Genomic DNA, 18,422 nt, shown 5'->3' with positions numbered 1-18,422 from the left:
CTTTAAAGAGAATTGCGAAATCGAGATTGAGAAAAAATTCCACATTTTTTTTCAAACATTAAGAAAATGGATAATAAAATTTATGATTCTACTGGCCCTTTGTAACATACATGTTTCTACCTCTTAAGTCCTAAACAAGCCTAGATCTTTCCCCTTCTAAAAACTGAGAAGGTTCGATCAGTAATGGGTCAACCAAAACAACTCTCTCCCTTCCTGGGGATTCAAAGGTAAAAAAAATCACACAACACAAAAAGAATAACAAAAAGATAACATTTTTAGGAACGCAAACATGAGATCATTTAAATAGCGACAGATTCAAGAGCACACACCTTCACATCTGTACGCCACTCCTTTCCCCGTCATAACACATCTCTTGCCCGTTGAACAGTAATTGTCACTGCAGCTTGTCGGCGGTTTCACCAAAGCGTAGAATGCGCCGACTTCCGGTCTTAACATTCCCGGATGTGTCATGTGGGAAGCGCTGTTCAGCTCACATCGCGATCTAAATGCGGTAAAATAGGTTAGAAGGAATAGACGCAGAACGTCAAAGCGCTGTAGAACATTTTCAATGCACTATACTACCAAACACGTTTTTAATAGCGATGGTGAGCAATAACAGTTTTGGTAAAGAGTTTCGTTTTGAATCCCTGGGATACTGGGAGATTAGCATGGTTTTGGTATTGGCTAGGTTATGTTAACCTAGGGGTGGGGACCATTCTTATAACAATAGGTGCTTATATTGTCATCGCTATTGTCACATCATCTTCGTCGTCATTTGTCATTGTAATCGTTACCATCGTAGTCGCCATCGTCATTGTTATCGTGTAATTGTCATCGCTATTGTCATTGTCATCGTCATTGTCATCGTCATTGACATTGTCATTTTCATTGTTGCAATCGTCATCGTCATGTATCATCGTCATTGTCATTGTTGCCATCGTCATCGTCATGTCATTGTCATTGTCATCGCCATCGTCATTGTCATCGCCATTGTCATTGTCATCGTTATCGCCATTGTCGTCGTCATCGTTATATTTATCGTCAACGTCTCATCTTCATCACCACCTTCATTGTTGCCTTTGAGACATAGTTCCACCTACTCTTTCTGCTTATAGTTGATTGACACGCATTGCGGGGTTTCACTGCAGCTTTCTCGGCACTCGTCTTTTGTCGTCTGTTTTGTTTCGATGACGTTGTACAGCAGTTGGGTCCCAGGCATGAAATAGATGTAGTCCCTGCAGTCCTGGGCAATGGCGTATTGCCATGACAACAGGATAGCTAGCCAGAGATGAGGTATAAGCTCCATTGGGTCTTGTTCATCTAAACGAAAAAAAATTAGGCTTCCCCACTTGTTATAAAATATAAGAGTTTTCTCATTATCCTCCCATGTGTCTTATGATATCGAATGTGATGCTAGATTATCAAGAATCTGATATTGTCTCTGTCATCGGTGTTGATACCATATTTATCAACACATTTGGTGATAACAAGTTTTTCACGACAAATCTTTGAGTGGTATATCATGTGACAAATATTAGATCATATTGGTTATCTCTGTTACAATCTGTAGTTTCTATATCTAAGAATTCGTATAGTACTAAAAACTGACGCCATCGGTCTATGACAATCTTGCATTGAAAGAAATAAGAAAAACACAAAGAAAATGGTAATAAAATAAAATCCTCGCAAAAAGTCTCAAGGTAAAGGGAGGTCATTCTTGAATGCTGCTAGAGAAACATGCTGTTGCAATTTGTCGATCTAAAAAAAACTAGAGCTACTTTTAGGCTGCGATTCGGAATGTCTTTATAAAGTAGAACTAGCTATTTTGTGTGTTTTAAGAAAGTTCGACTTAATCCATCGGCATTATAGGAAAGTGATGATATTATAATGCGTTTTAAATGTCTAACCAATGAAAAACTCCATAACTTACGCTGGTGACGTAGCTAGGTATGTCCGCTACAGTTGGTATGTCACGCTATACTTATGTCACGCGATTCACATTCGGGATCTGTGTGTGTCATAAATTCATCATGGCGACGTTCACCATGCGGTCGTTTGTCTGACTCGTAAAAAACTAAACATTACATGGTACCAGGAGTCAAAATGAATAGCATACCGCCCCCACATCCTCTAAATCTGACTGGGAATGTCGACGAGGCGTGGAAGAAGTTTAAACAACGATTCGAGCTGTATATTCAAGCCATAGAAGTTCACAAGAAATCAGACGAGCAGAAAATCGCACTGCTTTTGACGGTCGCCGGGCCAGAGGTAATTGAATTTTTTAATACCCTAACCTTCTCAGAGGAAGAGAAAGGTAAATATGATGTTGTTATTCAGAAATTAGAAGAATATTGCACACCTAAGAAGAACGAAACGTACGAAAGATATGTTTTCCGTTGACGAATGCAGAAGGAAAGTGAAAGCTTTGAACAGTTTGTCACAGACCTCAAGACGAAAAGTCAGTCGTGCAACTTTGGAATACTTAAGAATTCCCTTATAAGAGATCAAATTGTGATTGGCATTTTCGATAAGAAAGTAAAAGAAAGGCTCCTGAGAGAAAATGATCTTGACAGATTTCTCAAGCCTCTGAAATTGCCAAAATTCAAATGAAAAGCCTAGAGAATAAAGAAGGAGTGGTTGAGGAACATGCGCTAAATAAGCATAAGAGTAAACCTAAAGGAAAACATGGTAAAGGACAGATATCTTTTTCTAGGTGTAATACAGAAAACACATGAAACCAAAAAGAGTGATTGGCTGATACAGGCACAAGTAGAAGGCACAAAGATTAAATTCAAATTGGATACGGGTGCCCAACTAAATGCCCAACTAAACTTAGTGAGTACAAAAAGCTAGTAAACAAGCCTCAAATGAGGCCAACTAAGATGACAATAAGTTCATACACTGGAGAGAAAAAAAGAGGAAGTGTTTTTTGTCATAGTACTTCAAGAATGTCAAGCAATCTTAGGATTAGAGACATGTGAAAAGTTTAAACTAATAACAAGGGTTAATACTGTTATCAAGGACCGTACCATTGGAGATAACAACTATAGTGACAACAACGATCACACATTCAAAGATGAAATAATAAATGAATTTGCTGATGTATTTGAAGGAAGGTATAGGGTGTCTTCCAGTTACAAGATTAAGCTCAAGGATGATGCTAACCCTGTTATACATCCTGCAAGGAAATTTCCTGTGAGTCTGAGCGAAAGGCTAGATAAGGAGCTCAATCGGTTGACCAAGCTGGGAATTGTAAAGAAGATAGAAGAACCAACCGAGTGGGTAAATTCCCTTGTTATTGTAGAAAAGCCAAATAGTGACCTAAGGCTTTGCTTGAATCCAAAAGATCTAAATCAGTGCAACATGAGAGAGCACTATCGCATTCCAACAAGAAGTGAAATAACAAAAACATGTCTGGAGCCAAATATTTTTCAAAACTTGATGCGTCATCAGGATTCTGGCAAATTCCCTTAGATGAAGAAAGTTCTAAGCTCTGCACATTTAACACACCCAATGGCAGATACTGCTTCTCAAGGGTACCATTTGGAATTTCCAGCCCTCCTGAAGTTTTCCATCGTACTATTGCTCAGTTGTTTGAAGGCATGGACGGTGTTACATCAATTCATGATGATATATTAGTATGGGGAAACACAGTAAGTGAGCATGATGAACGATTGCGTAAGACCCTATCTAAGGCACAGGGAGTTGGGTTGAAACTCAATGTGAATAAGTGTCGTTTCAGAGTCAAGGAACTGACTTTCCTTGGTGACAAGATCACTACAGAAAGAGTCCACTGATCCTGACAAGGTAAATGCTATACAAGACATGCCCCAACCCACATGTAAAGTCGAGCTACAGAGATACTTCGGAATGGTCAACTACTTAGGCAAGTTTGTACCAAATCTATCTGCCAAGACGGTAGCCCTTAGAAGCTTATAGAAGATGCAAATGAGTTTCAGTTGAAGCAGAACACGAGGCAGAGTGGAAGCAGCTGAATGACTTCCTGACCACTGAACCAGTGTTGAAGTTTCATGATCCACTAAGAAAGACGAAGGTGTCATCCGATGCTTCGAAGGATGGTCTAGGAGCTGTCCTATTGCAAGACTATGAAGGAACATGGAAGCCGGTTGCATACGCTTCAAGGACTAGACACAGGCAGAGAAAAGATATGCACAGATAGAAAAAGAGACACTAGGCATGGTCTTTGCATATGAGAAGTTTTACGAATATATCTATGGAGTCATAGCAAATGTGATTGCTGAGAACGACCAAAAACCCTTGATCGCCATATCTACGAAGAATTTAAGCGACACCACTCTCAGAATACAGAGACTCATGTTACGACTGCAAAGATATGTTCTTCAATTTGAATACCTACCAGGAAAGTTCCTTATTGTAGCTGATACATTGTCAAGAGCTAGCCTCACAGAAACTAACACCACTAGTGATATCGATAATGAGGTTGAAATACATGCAGTTGCATCGGCTTTCCATCTGTTCTCTCTCACTGGAAGAGAAGCTTTGATCATATTAAAATATGATCAAAGCTTCTCTTCCAGTGACAGAGAACAGATGGAAAGCCGATGCAACTGCAGCAGACAGAGAACTACAAGATGTAATCAAGGATTTGAACTGTGGTTGGGAACAAGGGCCATTTCCCAAGCCATACTATCACTTCCGTGGTAAGTTAACTGTAGTTGATGGTGTGATACTAAAGGTAATAAGGATTGTTATTCCCACAGCTCTAAGACAAGACATGTTAAGCATTGTCCACGAAGGCCACATGGGCATTGAGAAATGCAGACGAAGGGCTCGAAAATTTCTTTACTGGCCAAACATGAATAAAGATATAGAGAATCTGGTAAGCAAGTGTGGAGTTTGTCAGAAATACAGACACCAACAACAGAAATAACCTCTTGAGCCACATGAGGTACCAAATGAACCATGGATGAAAGTAGGTGCTGACCTCTTCCAACTTGACGGTAAGGACTATTTACTTGTGATAGACTATATGTCAAACTATCCTGAAGTAGCACTGCTGAGTGGTAAAACAAAAACAACCGCAGTTGTCAACCACATGAAATCATTCTTTGCAAGGCACGGAATTCCTCGCACTATTTTAGCAGATGGCGGACCACAATTCATATGTAATGAATTTGATGCTTTTGTGAAGTCATATGGAATTGTACATACTTTTTCTGATCCATACTACCCCAAAGGAAATGGACAAGCAGAGAAAGGAGTTCCGATTGTAGAAAACTTACTTAAAAAGTCAGGATACATATTTGGTATTGTTCGCCTACAGAAACACACTTAGCTTGTGGAAAGTCTCCTGCTGAACTTTGATGAATCACAAGTTGAGAACAAAGCTACCAAGTGCTTCACACTATAAGCCACAAACATGTCTTCGTGCAAAACAAGAAAGACTTAAACAGAAACAGTTCTATGATATTAAGTCTAAACCATTGAGACCGTTAGATAAAAACGAGACGGTAAGAATGCGTGAAAAGAATTGCTGGAGCAAGAAAGCTGTTATCTGTAAGAAACTGACAGATTGCTCTTACAAAATTAAGTCAGAGGATGGTTAAGTCTATGTGAGAAATAGTATCCACCTACTACCCACAAAGGATAAGTTTGAAGAGCTTCCAGTAACTGTTGATGCTGAGTCAAATGCTGGGATGAGTCTAGAAAGCAAGACACAACAGGTGGTAAATACACCTTAGAAAGGTACTGTTGTTGATAAAGATCCAGTCGTGCCTAGATCTCAGAGACAAATTAACAAACCACAAAGACTCATTGAAGAAATCTAGACATGTTTAATAGAACATGAATATTTCTGAACACTGAGCATTAGTTGTTGTTGAGTCCATTAGACTTCGTTACAGTTGTTATTTAGTTTATGATATTTTTTCTTAAAGGGAAAGATGGAATGATATGTCACGCTATGCTCACCAGGCGGTCGTTTGTCTGACTCGTGAATAACTAAACATTACAACTCTTCTTCCTAATGAAGGAGGAAGAAGTTAAGGAGAGGAGTAAAAAGAAAATCCTAAAAGTCATGTAAAAGTCAAAGGTAATTTCTGGGTTATAAAATTGAGAAAATGAAAGGTGTTAAATGCTGTAGTAAGAAACATCTTTGTTATTGTTCTCATTGAATACTGGAAAACAAATAGGTGAAGAAATCTTGAAACTTACTCCAAGCACAATCCAAAATTTTGTGAAAGCCTCCCCAAAACAGCCAATAAAAATTTTGCTTTCTTGCTAGATATTGCTACGATGACAGAAACTTTTATTGGTAAGATCGCTAAAGACCGAAGACCTTCAAGTTCTTCATGTTAAAAAATGTGACTTTTTCAAGAAAACTATCACCGTTTTACAAATTTTAGCACTTTTTCTTCATTTTACTAAATATTAATTATCCCCTTTTGTGCAAAAGGAGAGTAAAAATCGGTAAAAACTCCTGTAACTAAATTTCTACATTCTCATTTTAAGTTTGATAAAAAATCACTTCAAAACAAACCCCTTAAAGTAAAACAAAAATAATCTCAACCCATTTTGATTTTCTAGCCTCGCTTCGATTTGTGATCATCAACTTAAATCTTAAAACTGTAGTATTTATGTATGTTAAGAACCTTGAACATTACGTGTTGGGCTGCCTGTGTTATGTTTATTGTTGTACAGCGGTTTTACCCCATAGAATCTCGAGGGGCAGCCATCTTGCTTAGTTTTCGGTTTAGTTTTACAAGCTGTAGATTTATGTTGATTAAAGCCTCAGTTTAGAGGCATACCTTCTACTACAATTTAATCAACATATTTTCTGAAGTCCCATGGATAAAGTACTGCGTCCTGAACGCCTAGAAACCGATCCAAATAGCAGCACGGCCCAGAAGGAATGGCTCCATTGGAAAAGGACCTTCGAGAATTTCGTACAAGTTCTACCTCAGACGGGCCTGGACAAGTTGACCGTTTTAACTAACTTTGTTTCTCCAACACTCTTCCAACACATCGAAGATTGTACGGAATACGATGCAGCAATTGAGGCGCTACAAGCCCTTTATGTTAGACCACGGAATGAGATCTTCGCTCGCCATCTACTTGCAACGAGACGCCAGCAACCATCGGAAAGCTTAGATGAGTACTTGCAAGCTCTGAAAACACTGAGTAAGGACTGTGATTTTAAGAGTGTAACCGCAGCGCAGTACAGCGAAGAGAGCATACGGGATGCGTTTATTACAGGTCTGCAATCCAACACAATCAGGCAACGATTGTTGGAGAACAAAACACTTGATCTAAAGACCATGTTTGACCAGGCTCGAGCTCTGGAGTCAGCTATGAGGAGTTCAGAATCATATGGAGCACCACAGATACCTATAAATGCAGCACTACCTTGTAACAGCACCTCATTGTCAGCAGAACAGCCTGACGAGTCTACTGTAGCTACAATGAAACCCGATAAAGCTACTTGCTTTTTCTGTGGAAACAAGAAACACCCTCGACCGAAGTGTCCTGCCCTGGAGGCTATTTGCAACAAGTGTCAAAAGAAAGGCCATTTTGCTAAAGTTTGTAAAGGAAAGGCGGTTCCAAAAGAAAGAGTTTCGGCAGCAACTTGGTCCCCGATACTCGCCACATTGACAGCTAACCCACCAGAATCCCTCTCTAAATCATGTGGTGTCGTCAATATCCAAGGATTGCAAGTCAAGGCCCTGTTTGACAGTGGGAGTAGTGGAAGCTATATCCATCCCAGTCTAGTAGAGCAAGCAAGTCTGACAGTCCAGCCCTCATCTAGTACCGTATCCATGGCAACCTCCTCGACAGGCGCCATCAAGGTTAGTGGTACTTGCACAGTTGATCTTACCTACCAAGGACGGAGATATGAAGGCCTTAAGTTTTCTGTACTCCCTGGGCTATGTGCAGACCTCATATTAGGAGTAGACTTTCAGTCAAAGCACGAAAGTGTCATCTTCCAGTACAAGGGCTCCGAACCGCCCCTCTCCGTCTGTAGCTTCAGCACTCTGAATGTAGACCCGCCTGAGCCATTTGCAAACCTGACAGCAGACTGTCATCCTATTGCCACAAAGTCACGCCGCTACAGCCAAGAAGATTCCACGTTCATTGATGAAGAAGTTAAGAGGCTGCTTAATGAAGGAATCATTGAGCCCAGTCGCTCTCCATGGCGAGCACAAGTTGTAGTAACCAAGGATGAGAATCACAAGAAGAGGCTAGTAATTGATTACTCACAGACCATCAACAGGTTTACCCTCCTCGACGCATTCCCATTACCACGAATAACCGACTTGGTTAACCAGATCGCCCAGTACAAAGTCTTCAGCACTATAGATCTACGCAGTGCTTATCATCAGATCCCTCTCAAAGATGAGGATAAACCGTACACAGCATTCGAAGCTAGAGGTAACCTGTATCAGTTTAGCCGACTCCCATTCGGCGTCACCAACGGGGTGGCCTGCTTCCAGAGAGAGATGACTAAGTTTGTGGAAGAGAACAATCTCAAGGCGGTCTTCCCTTATCTCGACAACATCACAATCTGTGGGAAAGACCAAGAAGAGCATGATTCCAACCTTCAGAGTTTCCTTGAAGCTGCTAAGCGCAAGAACATCTGCTATAACAACGACAAGAGCATCTTCTCCACCAGGCGTCTTCCTATCCTTGGATATGTGGTTGAGGAAGGGAATATCAGTCCAGACCCAGAACGTCTACGCCCTTTGCGAGAGCTACCCGTTCCAAGTGACTCAAAGTCTCTGAACAGATGCCTCGGATTGTTTTCCTACTACTCACAATGGATACCCGCATACTCGGATCGAATCAAGCCAATAACCTCCTGCAAGGTTTTTCCATTACCCGAGCCCGCTGTCGCGGCCTTTGAGAGTATCAAGAAGACGGTGGAGGAAGCTTTTGTTAGTGCAATCGATGAAAGCATTCCATTTGAAGTTGAGACGGATGCTTCAGAGGTGGCATTAGCTGCCACTCTCAGCCAAAATGGGAGGCCAGTTGCATTCTTCTCAAGAGCCTTACAGGGCAGCGAGCTCAAGCACGCCTCAGTTGAGAAAGAGGCACAAGCGATTGTAGAAGCTGTCCGACACTGGAGGCACTTCCTAACAGGGAGGCACTTCACTCTTAAAACAGACCAGAAATCAGTATCTTACATGTTTGACCAGTGCCACAAAGGGAAGATCAAGAATGATAAGATCATGCGGTGGAAGATCGAACTCTCCTGCTATAGTTTCGATATCATTTACCGTCCTGGTAAAGAGAACATTCCACCCGACACTCTGTCCAGAGCTACTTGCGCCACGTTGAGTGAAGATCCCCTCTACCAGCTCCACGAGTCACTCTGTCATCCAGGGGTCACCCGACTCAACCACTTCGTACGCACCAAGAACCTCCCTTATTCCCTTGAGGAGATCAAGAGCATGACAAGTAAGTGTCCAGTTTGTTGTGAATGCAAACCACAGTTTCATCAACCTCCCAAAGTTCCTCTCATTAAGGCTACTAAACCTTTCGAGAGGATAAACATTGATTTCAAGGGCCCCTTGCCAAGTAACAATGGCAACAAGTTCTTCCTCAATGTGGTTGATGAATATTCAAGATTCCCTTTTGTCTTCCCTTGTCCTGATGTGTCTACACCAACAGTGATCAAGTGTCTTACCTCCTTGTTTACGATGTTCGGTATGCCAGCCTATGTACATTCGGACAGGGGCTCCTCCTTGATCAGCCAGGAACTGCGAGACTTCCTGAATGAAAAAGGGGTAGCCACAAGCAGGACAACTGCTTACAATCCCGTAGGCAATGGGCAAGTGGAGAGGTATAATGGAGTGGTATGGAAGGCAATTTCAGCATCCCTGAAGTCTAAGAATCTGCCAGTAAAGCGCTGGCAAGAAGTCCTCCCTGATGTTCTACACTCCATTCGTTCTCTGTTGTGCACGGCTACCAATGAGACACCCCATGAGCGATTCTTCGGTTTTCCCAGGCGATCCTCTTCCGGATCTTCCATCCCAACATGGATGAGTGAGCCTGGACCGGTCCTACTCAAGCGTCACGTCCGTGCAAGCAAGACAGATCCGTTAGTTGATGAGGTGGAATTGCTTCAGGCGAATCCTCACTACGCCCATGTGCGCTATCCAGACGGCCGAGAAACAACAGTCTCTACCAAGCATCTTGCCCCCAAAGGTGAAGTACCAACAATGTACCCACTCCCTCAAGTTAAGCCTACTGTTCCAGGTGAGCATCACCCTGCTACTGGTAGTTCTCCACCTTCCTCGGAGATAGAAGTGGAGATAGGTGTGGGCGAAGAAGTGCCACAGGTCAGTACAGGTCTTGATGGGCAGCCTCCCTTGCGACGTTCGGAGAGGACCCGACGTCCAGTGGACAGACTTAACCTCTAACCGAGGGGTGAATGTAGTATTTATGTTACGTTAAGAACCTTGAACATTGAATGCCCCCGTGCTCAGACTTAACCTCTAACAGAGGGGTGAATGTAGTATTTATGTATGTTAAGAACCTTGAACATTACGTGTTGGGCTGCCTGTGTTATGTTTATTGTTGTACAGCGGTTTTACCCCATAGAATCTCGAGGGGCAGCCATCTTGCTTAGTTTTCGGTTTAGTTTTACAAGCTGTAGATTTATGTTGATTAAAGCCTCAGTTTAGAGGCATACCTTCTACTACAAAAACTAAATTTCAATTTTACCATCTAACGTTCGCACTTACCGGCGATGGGATGAATGCTGCTCTCAGTTTCTCTATAATCGGAAGAATAATGTCATTAAGACTTTGTTTCGTGGTTAAAAAATTACCTTTTAATAATTTATTCAAGTTTTTTTTGTACAACGTGTGACGAAGTTTAAGTTAAGTCCCTCTACAATTTATCCTAGTGTATAGGCAACGCTACAAAGTCAATATCTATAGCCGACTTCCATAATAATCAAACCCTTTACGTTTGGTCCCTCTCAAGACAAATTAGAACTAAATTTCCACTGGCTATGAAACGATGAGCAAATTTTCGTATAAAACTGATGTCGTCAGGGGGTAATCGAGGGAATGGATGAAGAATATCCTGCAGTTTTGGGACCGTTACTCCCTACCGCTGATAATTCGTTTTAGTTTTCAAAATTAAAGCCATCGGTCTATGACAATCTTGCATTGGACCCTCCTCACCCAAAATTGATGCATTTTCTTTTTTTTTTTTTTTTGCTATTCGGCTTCGCTTTTTTTAAATAAACCAACCTGAAATGCCTTTAGTGATCCCGATAACTAGCTTTAGATCATTTGAAATACGAAGCGTTTAGGCTGCGTTATTCGAATGTTTTCTTTCACTGACAACAAAACCTTGAGCAAATTTTCAAATTACTCTTCTTCCTGATGGAGGAGAAAGATGTTATAAGGAATAGATTGTAAAGAAAACTCGATTGACCCCAAAAAGTCGTGCAAACTTCAAAACAATTTCTGAGTTTGAATTGAGAAAAGGATAAGGTGTAAAATGCCGTAGTTAGCAACACTTTTTTTATTGTTCTCATTGAATACTGGAAAACAAATAAGTGAAGAAATCTTGAAAACAGCCAATGGAAATTGTGCTTTCTTGCTAGATAATGCTAGGATGACAGAAACTTTTATTGGTAAGATCGCTAAAGACCGAAGACCTTCAAGTACTTCATGTTAAAAAATGTGACTTTTTCAAGAAAACTATCACCGTTTTACAAATTTTAGCACTTTCTTCGTTTTACTAAATATTAATTATCCCCTTTTGTGCAAAAGGAGAGTAAAAATCGGTAAAAACTCCTGTAACTAAATTTCTATATTCTCATTTTAAGTTTGATAAAAAATCACTTCAAAACAAACCCCTTAAAGTAAAACAAAAATAATCTCAACCCATTTTGATTTTCTAGCCTCTCTTCGATTTGTGATCATCAACTTAAATCTTAAAACTAAATTTCAATTTTACCATCTAACGTTCGCACTTACCGGCGATGGGATGAATGCTGCTCTCAGGTTCTCTATAATCGGAAGAATAATGTCATTAAGACTTTGTTTCGTGGTTAAAAACAACCTTTTAATAATTCATTCAAGTTTTTTTTGTACAACGTGTGACGAAGTTTAAGTTAAGTCCCTCTACAATTTATCCTAGTGTATAGGCAACGCTACAAAGTCAATATCTATAGCCGACTTCCATAATAATCAAACCCTTTACGTTTGGTCCCTCTCAAGACAAATTAGAACTAAATTTCCACTGGCTATGAAACGATGAGCAAATTTTCGTATAAAACTGATGTCGTCAGGGGGTAATCGAGGGAATGGATGAAGAATATCCTGCAGTTTTGGGACCGTTACTCCCTACCGCTGATAATTCGTTTTAGTTTTCAAAATTAAAGCCATCGGTCTATGACAATCTTGCATTGGACCCTCCTCACCCAAAATTGATGCATTTTCTTTTCTCTTTTTGCTATTTGGCTTCGCTTTCTTTAAATAAACCAACCTGAAATGCCTTTAGTGATCCCGATAACTACTTATTCGTAGCTTTAGATCATTTGAAATACGAAGCGTTTATGCTGCGTTATTCGAATGTTTTCTTTCACTGACAACATAACCTTGAGCGAATTTTCATATTACTCTTCTTCCTGATGAAGGAGAAAGATGTTATAAGGAATAGATTGTATAGAAAACTCGATTGACCCCAAAAAGTCGTGCAAAAGTCAAGGCAATTTCTGAGTTTGAATTGAGAAAAGGATAAGGTGCAAAATGCCGTAGTTAGCAACACTTTTTTTATTGTTCTCATTGAATACTGGAAAACAAATAAGTGAAGAAATCTTGAAAACAGCCAATGGAAATTGTGCTTTCTTGCTAGATATTGCTATGATGACAAAAACTTTTATTGGTAAGATCTCTAAAGACCAAAGACCTTCAAGTACTCCATTTAAAAGATGTGACTTTTTCAAGAAAACTAACAACGTTTTACATATTTTAGCCCTTTCTTCCTTTTACTACATATTAACTATCCCCTTTTGTGCAAAGAGGCCGGCAAAACTCCTGGAACAAAATTTCTACATTTTCTCATTTTAAGTTGATCAAAAATCACTTCAAAACAAACCCCTTAAAGTAAAACAAAAATAATCTTAACCCATTTTGATTTTTTTAGCTTAGCTTTGATTTGTGATCATCAACTTAAATTTTAACACTAAATCTCAATTTTACTATCTGGCGTTCGCACTTACCGGCAATGGGATGAATGCTGCTCTCAGTTTCTCTATCATCGGGAAAATAATGTCATAAAGACGTTGTTTAATGGTTAAAACAAACCTCTTAATAATTCATTCGAAATTTCTTTACAATGTGTGACGAAGTTAGTTAGGTCCCTCTACAATTTATCATTTGTGTTGCGACAGCGCTACAGTCCCAAATATGTATAGCCGAATTCCATAAAAATCAAACCCTTTACGTTTCTTTGGTTTCCCTCAAGACAAATTAGAACTAAATTTCCACTACCTTTGAATCGAAAAGCAATTTTCTAAAAAAAACTGATGTCGTCAGGGGGTAATCGAGGGAATATGGATGAATAATATCTGCAGTTTTAGAACCGTTACTCCCTAACGCTAAGAATTCGTTTAGTTCCTAAAACTGAGGCCATCGGACTATGACAATCTCGCATTGTAAGAAATAAGAGAAATACAAAGAAAATTACAATAAAAGAAAACCCCAAAAGAAAGGTGTACCGAGGCAAAGCTAGTTACTGGATGATAACTCCATCAAAAGCAGGTGTTTTATCTCATACTTTTAAATTGTGAAATACTAAACATCAAAATTTTACCGAGGCGAGTGTCTCACTTGCCTCATGCTGGCTATGGCCCAATACCTTTTTTTTATCAAGATAAACTGATATTGCTCCAGACATGGCTGAAGCGCTATCACACGCAATGTACCGAAGCGGTCGTAGAAGAAATGACAAAAGAGTTTTCACCTAATTTTATCCCCCCAACCACAACTAAAGCAATTTAACGGTTGAGAAATAAATGCATGATTCGACCGGAGAGAAATACACTGTTCAAAACTAGTATTAGTAAGCATCAAGGAACCTCTTAATCCGAGGAATAAGTTTTCTTGCAGATGTTTTTTTTAATTACAAATGTAGAAAGATTCTGTAAACCTTGAATCTCGCAATCCTCCATTTTGTTTCTCTTAAATCCTTCTCCTTCCTTAGTTTTATTCGGTACTATTTGGCTGTTTAGCAAGAAAGCCAATTTATTCCTACAACACTTCACAAACCCCTGTCCCCGGGTCTCAATCTTTCATCGCGCTGAACAACTTTACTGAGGAGTAAGTATGAATGGTTTAGGATATGCCAAGAGATACTCGGTATCAGTACCCGCTTCTTACCCCCCCCCCCCCCCCCCCTTAGTGCGTCTCCGTCGCATCCTGTGCTCTGTTCAGTAAGTATGCGCTCAGTGAAAAGGGACAGTTTTTCTTGCTCCAAACAATGTCGTAACAAAAAAACACATTTTGTTTAGATTCGATCTCTGCTGGACTTAAAAAGCTGGATGCAGTGCCAATACTGTGCCTAAATGTCTTCAATATATCAATAGCCTGAGTATCAGGCCCTCAGGAGAGAGGAATCAAAGAAAATACAAAATGAGCGGGAATTTGGTAAAGTGCGAATATTTGCATGGTTTGACAGCGCATCACGTACAACTTCAAACACGAAAAGCTTACTCGAGACTTACTTGCACAAAAAAGAACACAAACTCATCACGAGGATGGGGAGTTCAAGTAAGCATTGTGTTGCTTAAACATAAATAACCCAGCTATTGCAATTTTCACTAATAAGCTTATTTGAGACATGGCTAAGCACTCGAAAGCACAAACAACAAAAATTAACCATGAAAGGCAGGAAACGATTGTATCTTATTCGAGTAGCCATTGTATCATGTGAATATAATTATATCGCTTTTAAAACAATTCCATGCAATTTTCACAGATTTATTTTAAAAATTAGTGGAGTGGTTTAAAAAAACATCTGTGAACTAGTCTACAGTTTTTGTTTATCATCCAGAAAGCTTAGAAACTATTACAACTTTTAACACAGGAAGACCGGTAGTCTGCGCATAAAATATACCAAAATCTTGCCTGCTACTGTTGCTAAGGGCGCGTTTTTTCCCTATCATTCTGGAATGGGAATGGTTGGTAGAGAATGTTCAGAATAGTATTCGAGTCATTCTGCTACAGGTAGAAAGAATGGGTGGAATAAGAACGGGATAAACGATCGCACGCTTTTTCTATTCTAATCATTCTCATTCCGGAATCACGAGTAAAAAAAATCGCCCTAAGTATCCACTATTCCCTTTGTTCCAGGTCTTTCAGACAAAAGAACCTATAAGGAAAACAAAGCAATTGTAGATCAGCTGTTCCGAAGATACGAAAGAGAGGTTGAGAAGGAACCCGAGAACCATTTCGCGGACCTCGTGCACTGCCATATGCTCATCGAGATGTCAGAGTAAACATTCTGATAGTGGCGTCTGTCAAGTTCCAGGTGTCCTACCGGGTATCCTGTGCTAGGATATGAACCGAGTTGCGGCATGTGGCCTGGGAAGAGCTCACTTACAGAAGAAATGGTTTCCTTTGACGGCACAACTCTTACAAATCTTTGAAAATAAACAAGAAAAAAAACAATTGGTTTCCATTGATATTCCTATTCACAATATATTCTTTATCGTCGTAATTTGTAGCGATGTCATTATAAGTCTCATTACAAAGCACTTTCCCTTATTTTTGTTGCTTCCCAAACAAATTAAGCTATTTCTTTTTTGGTTGCACTCTCCTGTTTTAAACTGATCACCTTCAAAAATGCTGTGGTAGGAGGTATCGCTTTTAGACACTGTTTTGTTGTTCTATATCTGTAAGTCTCAGTCTGTCTTATGAGATTTATTGGTACTTTCTGCGTCCAGTGGGGTACTATATTTCTCGTGAGCCGGCGTGATATAAAATATGTTTAATTTTGTTTGTCCAAATTTCGTTCTTTTGACGTCCTAACAAATTTATTTTGGTCTTAATTTCTTAAAGAACCCCCAATATTTAAACGCTCTACATTAAGCCTGGGTTCGCAGTGGGAATCTTCCCATTTTAGGTGTACGTATTGAGTCGTGGGTATGGAGCCGTTGGTGTGGATATGGAGTAGTGGATATGGAGTGGTGAGTATGGAGTCGTAAGTGTGGATACAGAGTCGTAGGTGTGGATATGGAGTCGTGAGTATGGAGTCGTAGGTGTGGGTTTTATGGAGTTGTGGGTGTGTGTATGGAGTCGTTGATATGGAGTGGTGAGTATGGAGTCGTTGGTGTGGATATGGAATCGTAGGTATGAGTATGGAGTCGTGGGTATGTAGTCGTGGATATGGAGTCGTGAGTATGGAGTCGTAGGTGTGGGTATGAAGTCGTGGGTATGGAGTGGTGAGTATGGAGTCGTGGGTGTGAGTATGGAGTCGTGGGTATGTAGTCGTGGATATGGAGTCGTGAGTATGGAGTCGGGGGTAAGGAAGCCGTTATTGTAGGCATTTTGGGGCTTATTTCGGATTGATGATTTACGCATCACCAAGAGCAGAACCAAAACATTAAAGAGTCAAGCCTTTCTATTTATTTTTATGTTCTCAAATCCACTTTTTCTCTAAAATATGTTATCATCAATTCCATGTAGTGAATGAGACACTGACACAATGTTGAGACGAGTGTAGGTTCTTTATTTTTTCAGAAACTTTACAAGTTACTGTCAAACTTTAAAAGATCGCATAGCCCCTCTCTTTTAGGTACTTTGTGCTATTGCTGGTCAGGCTGAAAGTATTCTCTTATTGTACTAGAACGGAGTAGATACCAACCCTCTCGCCATTTGATATCAAACATTCATAAAGATAAAACATTTAAAACAGTCGAGCAACATATCGAACGCAACTGACCTCGCAAAATAGTTAAATTGAAAAAAAAATTTAAACATTTTAGTGGGGGTAGGAAAGACTTGTATGGACCTATTCCAGCAAAGACTGTTTCTCACTCTTAGCCCTATTGGAAAGGGTTTTCTTTCTACCTTCTTAAATGTTAAAAATTCCATCTATATAGTCCATCTATATATCTATAAGTAGCATTATTCTCAAATTATCCACCTTTCAAATGTTAAAAATGCTGTGTTTCTCTTGGAATGTATTAACACTCCTCCGTCGAATATCGAATGGCCATTTTTGCCCAATAGCTACTTTACTATTATTATGCTTGGTCTTGTTTTGTAACTCTGTGCCAAATATTCAAAACTTGCTATGGTCCGCCATCTTGTTATAGATAGTCTACGTTAAGCTCCTCATCTCGTTGCGTCACGCAACGCCGCGTTTTCCGTGACATCATTGTAATATAATATGAAATTTGAATAAATTGAATTAATTTTTAAACGTTTCCAGCGAGAAAAACACCACTAGATTTACGAAACATAGCAGTTTTTCATCCTCTCAAAGTTTTATCGCTCAACGCACCCTCTGTCCCGTTCCTGGATCCTTTGAATCCTCCGAACATGTACAAAAAGAAGAGAACAAACCAAAATCATTTTATTATAGCCAGTAATAATTTTTGCTTGGTTTAAATGCACCCTTAGTAATTCATTGTTTTTTCTCACAAATTTCTTAGTTATTCGTGCCTGCGAAAGGTAACTTTTAATTTAGGTTCCTTGTGGATTGGGCGGGAAAGAGTGTTACGCGCTTCCCACATTTATTTATTTCCTGGGTTAAAGTCAAATCTCAATTTGAACTTAATTTGGAAAAGTGTGAAATGGCTATCGATAGCTAGTGGTTAAAATCGGGAACTGTGTTTTGTCAAAGATTCTTATTGGAGTGTCTCTTCAAACTACATTTCTTTTCCGCGTGAAAACAATGAATCTTTCAGTCTAGTAGAATGGACTCTTTGCTAGAAAGCATTCTATTTTTCAATCATTTTGATTGAAGTAATAAAAGAAGAACGGCAAAGTTATTGAATCTTGTAATCGTCTTAACAATCGCGAGCTCGATCGACTCCTTGTGCATTATCATATAAAATCCTGTTTGCTTTATATATTGCAGGGTCGTGGTAGGAAATGGGCGACTGGGGGCGTGCTCCCCCCCTCCCCCCCCCCCCCCCCCCCCCACACACACACACACAATATTTTAAAAAGAGTTAAAGTAAATGACCAGTAGGGGCGTGACTGTGCTACAATTTTTTTCTTAATTCTTATGTATTGTGCTCCATAATAATTCGAGGCCTTCCACGGCTATGTACTGATTTTTAAGAAAACATACTTTTTACTGAACACTTCTATGTGATTTGTGTTAGAACTTTGAGAGTCTACACTACGAGAATTGTGCTTTTGGGTGAGAATAATTGATTTTTGGGATTCTGTGGAAGACCTCAAAACTGC

At 39.8% G+C, this 18,422-nt stretch overlaps 1 protein-coding gene and 1 long non-coding RNA gene across 3 annotated transcripts in view; one reads left to right on the top strand and one right to left on the bottom strand.

The window, feature by feature from the left end:
* Nucleotides 1-18,422, bottom strand: part of LOC5513818 (lactadherin) — a 46,524-nt gene that overhangs the window by 1,778 nt on the left and 26,324 nt on the right. Inside the window, exons 2-4 of the mRNA XM_048720679.1 lie at nt 10,725-10,756; nt 1,101-1,320; nt 330-502 (exon numbers count right to left, since the gene is read on the bottom strand). Coding sequence (XP_048576636.1) covers nt 330-502; nt 1,101-1,306 — 379 coding nt within the window. The 5' untranslated portion in view covers nt 1,307-1,320; nt 10,725-10,756. The remainder of the gene's footprint in view (nt 1-329; nt 503-1,100; nt 1,321-10,724; nt 10,757-18,422) is intronic.
* Nucleotides 2,010-15,671, top strand: LOC125559007. Of its 2 annotated transcripts, none has more exons than XR_007306250.1 (2): nt 2,010-2,268; nt 15,354-15,671. It is a non-coding gene; the product is annotated as an uncharacterized LOC125559007 (long non-coding RNA). The 2 variants fall into 2 exon arrangements; XR_007306251.1 differs by lacking the exon at nt 2,010-2,268 and adding an exon at nt 4,569-6,073.

The sequence above is a fragment of the Nematostella vectensis genome, chromosome 13, assembly GCF_932526225.1.
Source record: "Nematostella vectensis chromosome 13, jaNemVect1.1, whole genome shotgun sequence".
NCBI lineage: Eukaryota > Metazoa > Cnidaria > Anthozoa > Actiniaria > Edwardsiidae > Nematostella > Nematostella vectensis.
This window is presented reverse-complemented; position numbering and strand designations above follow the sequence as displayed.